General features: G+C 44.2%; 1 protein-coding gene across 1 annotated transcript; it reads left to right on the forward strand.

The window, feature by feature from the left end:
* Positions 1-7,646: 7,646 nt before the first annotated feature.
* LOC116816939 (olfactory receptor 10V1-like) lies at positions 7,647-8,687 on the forward strand. Its single transcript, XM_032766629.2, has one exon. The coding sequence runs from the start codon at positions 7,740-7,742 to the stop codon at positions 8,685-8,687; it is 948 nt and encodes a 315-aa protein (XP_032622520.1). The 5' UTR covers positions 7,647-7,739.
* The last annotated feature ends 875 nt before the right edge of the window (positions 8,688-9,562 follow it).

Raw genomic sequence — 9,562 nt, forward strand, 5'->3', positions numbered from 1 at the left:
TTAGGGAAGCAAAATGAACTAGTGCGGAAAGCTCAGTTTCTTCTTATCTCAAATGGAGAGAATAATATTCACCCTCTCCACATTCATGTGGGATAGAAATGTGCTATACAAATGCACAGTGCTGTTGTTATCTGCAATGATCTTTCATTTCTCATATTCTTTGTCAGCTTTTGGTGGTGAGGAAAAGGACAGGAACATTGCTCTTGAGTTACCATCCTGGGTACGACACGAGCATATAGCCATCTTGGGAAGTAGTTAGCACAATAATGTTCCTAATGAAAAGCAGAAATAGGGGAGCTGTTGGGTAGGTTTGATTTTCTCTGAGGGGGGACCCAAATCTTTTCAGAGGCAGATGGGGATCTATTTTGACAGCAGTTACTCTGATCACTCAGGATCAGAAACGAGACCCAGTAAAAAGGAAAGGTCCCTGCTCTTCCTGCCATAGTAATGCTGGATTTCTTTGCCTGCTGTAACCTGGCTGGCTAAATTCATTGTTTGAAAATCAAGCCACTTTCTTGTAGTCCAAAAACAAGGGCTCATTCCATGCCAGTGGAATGTGGTAAATTTAATATTGATAAAAGTAAATGCTTTTTCACCTCATGCACAATTAACCTTTGAAACTCATTGCTACAAGATATTGAGGCCAAGAGTTTAGAAGTATTCAAAAAAGTCTGGACATTTATCTGAATAAGAACAATAATAAGTTTTGAGTTTTAGAAGAGTTATAAACCCTCATTCTTCAGGGAATAAATCATCCTCTAACTAAGAGATTCTGAGATTTTGAAATCCAGAAGAGACCATGATAATCTAATCTGATCTCCTGCATATCACAAGCTTTAAAATTTCAGACATTAATTCCTATAGTAGAGGGAATTATTGACATAAGTGATGCCATCATGTCAGATAAATTGTGGTTTAGAAAGATAACCAATCTCCAATTATAGACTTCAAGTGATGATGAATTAATCATTCCCTTTGGTAAAATAGTCCAAAGGTTATCTGCCTTCACTGTTAAAATGTTATGTCTTATTTGTAGTTTGAATTTCAGATTTTGCTATGCCTTTGTTTTCTACTTTAAAGACCCCTTGAATCAGATATTGTTTCCCTGCATAGATCTGTTTAGACTATTATAGGTATGGAAGTGCAAGTGCTTCTGATACACCCCGAGGCTTGCCTCCAGATCAGAGATGACCTGGATTTGTAACTCTTCCCCTGGGTTAATGTTAGATAGCAAATTTCTTCCCTTACCTGGCTTTTTCAGCTTGGAAAAGAGGCCACTAAGTGGGGTATGATAGAGGTCTATAAAATCATGACTGGTGTGGAGAAAGTAAATAAGGAAATGTTATTTACTCCTTCTCATAACACAAGAACTAGAGGTCACCAAATGAAATTAATAGGCAGCAGGTTTAAAACAAACAAAAAGAAGTATTTTTTCACACAACACATAGTCAACTTGTGGAACTCCTTGCCAGAGGATGTTGTGAAGGCCAACACTATAACAGGGTTCAAAAAAGAACTAGATAAATTCATGGAGAATAGATCCGTCAATGGCTATTAGCTAGGGTGGGAAGGGATGGTGTCCCTAGCCTCTGTTTGCCAGAAGCTGGGAATGGGTGACAGGGGATGGATCACTTGATCACAGTGGTGCAAGTAGAAATAATTTCTTGCCAGTACTGCTCTCATGGAAGGGACACATGGGGTGGGGACATGTGACCTCCCCATGTGACCCTCCTTGTGACTCCTCCCCTCCTCATCTCCAGCCCGGGGCCCCCATGCTCCTCCTGTCCCCTTTGACACCCCCTTTACCTGTCTAAAATTTTACACCTGCATCAGTTGTAAAATTATGCCTTGGGCCCCTGCTGCCACCTGTACTTCCAGGTGTCATTGAGGATCCAGCAGCACCCCAAATTGAAAACTTCTTAAACGAAAGGATAGGAAGGACAATCACCCCACTTTCCCTTAACACTTTATCGGTGCCTTCCTTATGTCCAAACTAAGCTTCTGCCAGCTTGCCTTTATCAAAGTATTGCTTTCTGCCAGGCACTGGGAAAGCAAAGATGCTGCATCATCTGGGTTTGATAGAAAAGAGGCATAGAATGTGTGTGCCATTTCAGAGTGGTAGCTGTGCTAGTCTGTAGTAGCAAAAACAACGAGGAATCCTTGTGGCACCTTAGAGACTAACAAATTTATTGGGAGCATAAGCTTTCGTGGGCTAGAACCCACTTCATCGGATGCATGGAGTGAAAAATACTGTAGTAGGTATAAATACAGCACATGAAATGATGCGAGTTGCCTTACCAAGTGTGAGGTCAGTCTAACGAGACAATTCAATTACCAGTAGGATACCAAGGGAGAAAAAATTACTTTTGTAGTGGTAAATGAGTAGCCCATTTCAAACAGTTGACAAGAAAGTGTGAGTAACAGTAGGGGGAAATTAGTATGGGGAAATTAGGTTTAGGTTTTGTAATGACCCAACCACTCCCAGTCTTTATTCAGGCCTAATTTGATGGTGTCCAGTTTGCAAATTAATCCCAGTTCTGCAGTTTCACATTGGAGTCTGTTTTTGAAGTTTTTTTGTTGAAGAATTGCCACTTTTAGGTCTGTTATTGAGTGACTAGGGAGATTGAAATGTTCTTTTACTGGTTTTTGAATGTTATAATTCCTGATGTCAGATTTCTGTCCATTTATTCTTTTGCGTAGAGACTGTCCTATTTGTCCAACGTACATGGCAGAGGGGCATTGCTGGCACATGATGGCATATATCACATTGGTAAATGTGCAGGTGAACGAGCCCCTGATGGTGTGGCTGATGGGACCATCATAGGACCTAACCACATCAGTTGTACCATCAGGGGCTCGTTCACCTGCACATTTACCAATGTGATATATGCCATCATGTGCCAGCAATGCCCCTCTGCCATGTACATTGGAAAAAACGGATTAGTTTTCTCTCTTGAATTATTGTTCTTTCCTGACAAAAACCCCTACCCACGCTCAAGTAAGTGTTCTGATGCCTGGATCCAACATCTGCATTAGTTCCATTGGGACTTCAACTTCTCCTGAATGATCATGCTGATGCAGATGTTGGATCCAGGCATCAGAACACTTACTTGAGCATGGGCAGGGGGGTTTGTCCGGAAAGAACAATGGTTCAAGGGAGAAAACTAAATTTGTTTATGGGTAAACTGATGGCTCAAGTGAGTATACCAAGGTTGTTTTGTTTAGGCTACACAACAGGAACTGATCATCGCTGGCTATGGGCAGTGTTCCTTCGCGGGAGCGCACAATGCAATTAGACAGTTCAGTAATTTGGATACCAATAAAGGATTTATTACCAGAATTAGTGTGATGTACTGAAAAGGGTGTGTGCAGGCATGGGTTCATTAACATCTGGAACAGAGATTCCCCCCTCATGCAGTGCTTTCCTGCTTTTCTGGTCCCATTGTTCAGTGTGGTTCTTGGCTTAGAATCTCTGTTCTCCATTCTATATGCTAATAGAGATGCCTCCTGGTCCCCATCTTCGATGCAAATGAGGCTAGGGGAGTTTCCTTAATCCTGTCACCCTTGTCCAGAGGGGTTTAGGGGTGTCTCCCACTGGCTTTTCATTGCTTTTTGTAAGTCTTTCTTCTGATCGACTTTGGTTCAAGCAGAGTCTGAGTGTGTGGGGGTGTCCTTTGGGAGTCTGACAGATTGGATACTGCACCCTGGTTCCCCAGGAACACAGAGCTGACAGGTAACAGGTGCTTTAAGAGTTCCAAAAAACCAACTCTTTTCAAATGTTTTAGAGCATGTCTCACTTTTTTGGGAGATACTCTGAGTAAAAAAAAAAAATGGTGAAAGTTACATATATGAAAACTGGGCCAGATTAACCTTTTCTGGGCCCCAGTGCGAAATGTATTTGTGGGCTCCCATGTAGTCATTGAGGGCTCTGAGTGTGCGCCTGGTGTGGTGGTGCCATAGTATACCTGCTACTGAATCTCAGAGACATTTTTCATTTTGATCGCACTCCCCTACATGACTATATGCATTGCCATACACAGCTCCCTCAGCCCCCAGTATTTCTCATTGAGCTGTACATCCATGTGGGTTTATCAGTGTCCACAGTGAACAGAACTTTCATGTAATCAGGGAAAACTCCCCACAAATTTATCTCCTTCCTCATTCAGACCTTCTATAGCCATGTCTCCAGTACCACTCTATGTCACCAGTCACTGTAAGTTCTGGTCTCAGCTCAATAAAGTTCCACAGCCAGCAGATACCTAATGCCTCCCTCTGCACTCATCCTGCCCTTTGAGCAAACCACTTGCAAACACCATTTCCTCAAAATGAGGACTTAAGCTCCCGGGAACCTAAAGTCACCAGCCTTTCTCCCTCTGCTCCTATCTACATGCTAGTCTACTACCTGGTCACGGCAGCAAAGAATCCTGTGGCACCTTATAGACTAACAGATATATTGGAGCATAAGCTTTCGCGGGTGAATACCCACTTCATCGGATGCATGACATACATCCGACAAAGTGGGTATTCACCCATGGAAGCTCATGCTCCAATACGTCTGTTAGTCTATAAGGTGCCACAGGACTCTTCGCTGCTTTTACAGATCCAGACTAACATGGCTACCCCTCTGATACTTGATACCTGGTCACCAACACCTCTCCCCATGCCTGTTTCCCTTCTACCTTGGACGCTATTCTCCCCTGCAAGCCTGACCTGTTTCCTCTTTCCCTGCTTCCCTTGACATTACTTTCCTATGGGTGACCTCTGTTGCTTAAGGTTAACTCCAGTTTCTTTATCTGCTCCTAGCCTAATGGCCCCCAGTAGTCACAGAGCCATCTGCAGCTTTTCTGGCTTCATCCATGGGGCCAATTGCCAGAGGCCAGCCTTAGACAGCTGTAGCTACTAGTCTAAGGAGGGGTGGAAATTCCAAGGCTGAGCATGCTTGAACCTTGCAACACAGCATTATGGACTCTAAATCCTCGGCGCTGGCCCTAGGCAGCTGCAGACTCTGCAGTTAGGCGTTTTCATCTTTTAGGCCATGGCTTTAAGTAGCCGAGATGCCCATCATCTGCAGCAGAGGCCACCAATTTCCACTCACCCCTCAGCTAGCACATAGTCGAGCAGAATGCAGCGGGAATGATTTTGGAGGCTGGAGTTCCAGGTGGTTCCCATCCCTGGGCAGCAGCTCTGCAACAAGCTCACATGGCCTCTCTCCGCTGTGGGACCAGGACCCTACGAAGATAGGAGAGTTACTCTGTGTATAACTTGTTCTGTACAAAGCCTGTTGAAGTGAGTGGGAATCTTTTCATTGTCTTTAATGGGCTGCATATAGAAGCAAAGGACCCCATTCTAGACTCTAGGAGCAAAGTGCAGTCTATGCTGCACTGGTTTACTATTGTAACAGGAAGGTCTCACATTACCTAATGAATAAGCAACACCTCCTACAGCACCTAACTTTTTCTGAGAGGCTTTCCACCCAATTACTAAATGTAAACCTGCTTCACTTACAAGGGCTGAAAATATCAGGTAGTATGGTTACAAAAGCCAGGCACTTCTGAATTCAGTAGGAATTGTGGATGTGCACAGAACACAGACAGGACTGGTTCCCGCAGGGTTACAGAATTGCAGTAAAGTGGAACAATTTTCAGCTTGTGTGATTGGAGGATATCTGGATCCATATTATAAAACTGTCCTACATAAATGAGGAAAAATTGAGGTATCTTTGTTATTCTTTTGTTCCACTCTTCGTTTCTATGGGGAATTTGCCAGTGCAATATCGCTGTCTTCTTTCTAAAAAAATTAAACTAAAAAAAATGATAATGGCTGTTGAAAATAGCAGTTTGGGCCCTAGTTAGCACTGGGAAGATGCCAGCATTTGTTGGTCAATTTTATCCTACTTTTTCTACTGCAAATTACAGTGGCTCAGTATATTTGATTTGGGAGAAATGAAGTAACAGCAGCCTAAATTGAGCTTGAGCATTTTTGAATTTTGAGTGTTCAAATCTGGAAGGCAGGTGCTAGATTCCCTTTCTGAATATTAGATAAATCTAGAAAGGAAAAGCCAATTTCTTTTTCCATGGCTCAGAAGTGGAAATCCTCCTGTACTGTATCTAAAGCTGCCCAGGTCCTCCAGTAAAGCCTTCCCTCCCTTACTTACCATTTTAACTTCTGGTGGGATCCACATATCTCCCTTGCTAGGCTTCAGCTAGAGAGGTGCACTGTCCATTTAGTCCACCCAATTCCTTCTTTGCGGGCTGCCAGGCGAGGTCACACCAGCATCCCTAATGCAGTCTGGGGAAGTCTTCTGAGGGTGATATCTGGGCCAAAGCCGCCTACTCCTTGGGCACACTTGTTCCCCATTCACAGTGCCACCCCCTTCTAGCAGCCAGCTCTCCATTCACAGCAAGCTGCAGTGCATGGGGTCTTACAGCTTCCCCACTTCCTCCCCCTCCCTTTCCTGTTGATAGCTGCAAAGGGAATGCTGGGAAATGTAGTTCCTTCCCTGCTCCAGGGCTGTCTCTAAAGGCAGGGAGCTGGCCAAGGAACTACAGTTCCCAGGGCCCCTTGGGTTCTCAGCTATCATGCTGGTTCCTTGCTGCTCCAAGGCTCTGCTTCTGCAGTGCCGCAAGAGGGGAGGAAGTGAGTGTTATGGGCCCCCCTTCTGATCTTGGGCCCAGCACTATGGAGCCATTGGAGAAATGGTAAATCTGATACTGTATGACAATATGCATGGATGTCAAGTTGATCAAGTTGTACAAATATGAAAAGTTGCAGTTTATCCATCTAGTGCTAAATTTTCAAAAACACCGAAATGACATAGGAAATTCTTATTTTCAAATGGGATTTTAAGTATGAAGGAACCTAAATCAATTGACTAGAAAGGTTATCATCACCCTTGTTGGTCAAGGCAACCAGATGATGTTATTCTTCTCCAAAGAGGGCACTGGTGAGGCCTCTTTTGGAGTACTCTCTCCAGTTCTGGGTGCAGCACTTTAGGACAGATATGGACAAATTGGAGCAAGACCTCATGCATCTGACGAAGTGGGTATTCACCCACGACAGCTCATGCTCTAATATGTTTGTTAGTCTATAAGGTGCCACAGAACTACTCTTTGCTGCTTTTACAGATCCTGACTAACACGGCTACCCCTCTGAAAAATGATAGAAGCTTTGGAAAAGGTGACCTTTGAGGAAAGGTTAAAAATAGTGGGCATGTTTAGTCTTAAGAAAAGAAGACTGAGGGGGGACCTGAGAATGGTCTTCAGATATGTGAAGGGCTGTTATAAAGAGGCTGGTGATGGATTGTTCTCCATGTCTATTGAAGGTAGGACAAGAAGCAATGGGCTTAATCTACAGCCTTAGAAATTTAGATTAGATATTAGGGAAAAAATATTCTAACTATAAGGGTAGTTCAGCTCTGGAACAGGCTTCCAAGGGAGGTTGTGGAATCCCCATCATTGGAGATTTTTAAGAATAGCTTGGACAAATACTGGTCAGGTTTACTTGGTCCTGTCTCAGTACAGGGAGCTGGAGTTGATGACTTCTCAGGATCCCTTCCTTACCAACATTTCTGTTATTCTACACTCACTTTGACAGGTTATCCAAGTCCCTCAACTCTTCTGTGATTGTTGATACTGAATCTGATCATCCTAGTTGCTGTGTGAACCTGACAGCTCATGTTCTGCCTTTGATGGTAGCTGGCAGTAACTGCTCCTCTCTACTCTTCTCACTCAGCAAGTCCCATGGGGGATGAAAACCGAACAGAGCTGATACAATTACACTTCCAATCCTTCTCGTTCCTCCCCGAGATGCAGCTACTGATTTTCCTGGTCTTTCTGCTTGTGTACCTGCTCAGCCTCTGTGGGAATGCCACTGTTGCACTCACTGTCCACACTGACTGCTCCCTCCACAACCCCATGTACTTCTTCCTGGCCAATCTGGCAGTGCTGGAGATCTTCTATTCTTCTGTCATTGCCCCCTTGGCCCTGGTCAACCTCCTGTCTGGGAGGAAGGCCACCATCTCCCTCGCTGGCTGTGGCACCCAGATGTTCTTCTTTGTCTTTCTTGGCAGTGCTGACTGCATCCTGCTGGCCGTCATGGCGTATGACCGATATGTGGCCATCTGCCACCCACTGCACTACACCCTCATTATTAACTGGACAGTCTGTGCTTGCTTGGTGTCAGGGTCACTGGTTCTGGGATTCCTGTTAGCCTTGCAGTTGACCATCCTGCTATTTCATCTACCGTTCTGTGGCACCAATGAAATCAATCACTTCTATTGTGATGTGCTGCCCGTCCTACGATTGGCATGTGCAGATACACAGATACACCAGGCCACCGTCTTTGTTGTTAGTGTGATAGTCCTGACTATGCCCTTCCTGATAATCTGCATCTCCTATGTCTTCATTGTGGCTGCCATCCTGAAGATCCGCTCTGCAGCTGGTCAGCACCGTGCCATCTCCACCTGCTCTTCCCACCTGACAGTTGTCCTCCTGCAGTACGGCTGCTGCAGCTTCATATACCTACGCCCCAGCTCCAGCTACTCCCCAGAGCAAGGCCAGGCAGTGACTGTGATCTATATTTTTGTCACCCCCTTACTGAACCCCCTTATCTACAGCATGAGGAACAAGGACCTAAAGGATGCTCTGGGGAGAGCACTGGGAAGGGCAATGCTGTTCCAGAGAAAGTGACAATTTTGGACCGTTGGTTGGTAAATGACACTTCCACTGAAGACACAACAGGAAATTGGATGGCTCTGGGATATTGGACATTGGCTAAAGAATGTTCCATCTCTAAGATATCAGTTCCTGTCTTGTCACTGGTAGGGGCTGGAAGTGGGATTGTGATATTATCTAGGCAGGTGCTATGGAGCATTACTCTGATTCTAAGGAAATTTGGGATTCACTTTAGGAACCATATCCAGGGAAGGATGAAACAGGTGCTTTGTCTAAGAGCAGAAAAGGCTCAGGCTTCTTTGGGGTGTGGATGGACACACTGGTTAGATAGTCTAAAATAGTTCATATAGTCCTCTTTAAAAGCGAAATGCAGGTTAAGCTTTATGGGGTGCTGAAGAGTGGCATAGTGTGTCTACCTTGAGAATGAGGGCAAAATAATCCAAGTTTTATGATCATTAATAAGGAAATAATTAATGATTATGCTCTAGCCACTGGCTCTCCAGTTGCTTCTGAGCTTTGCCTGTTAGTCATTCCATGAAAGAATGAGAAGTACTTCACCTATACAGCTGGAAAATGTAAATCTGTATCACTGCATAAACCATAGGAAACCCTAGGGAACCTAAAAGGAATATTGCCACTGCAGTTCCTGCACATGACCATAGGAGACAGTGTTGCCTTGCAATGGAAACCAAAGGAGAGCTAGAGTCTGGCAGTGAGAAATTCACTGCTTAAAGTGAACAGCAACAAAAAATTAATTCATGTCCATGATGATTTTTATTATGCATCCCGACACCATGCGAGGAGAGCATACAGTACTCTCCTCCTCTCTGAAATAAATGATTATACATGCCTTTTATCACCAATAAAACAGATTCCTTGAAAGTTAGTGC

Source organism: Chelonoidis abingdonii, chromosome 4, assembly GCF_003597395.2.
Source record: "Chelonoidis abingdonii isolate Lonesome George chromosome 4, CheloAbing_2.0, whole genome shotgun sequence".
Classification (NCBI taxonomy): Eukaryota; Metazoa; Chordata; order Testudines; family Testudinidae; genus Chelonoidis; species Chelonoidis abingdonii.

Bases quoted from the DNA above. Each gene is read 5' to 3' on its own strand.
- LOC116816939 (XM_032766629.2), top strand. From the start codon at position 7,740: ATGGGGGATGAAAACCGAACAGAGCTGATACAATTACACTTCCAATCC.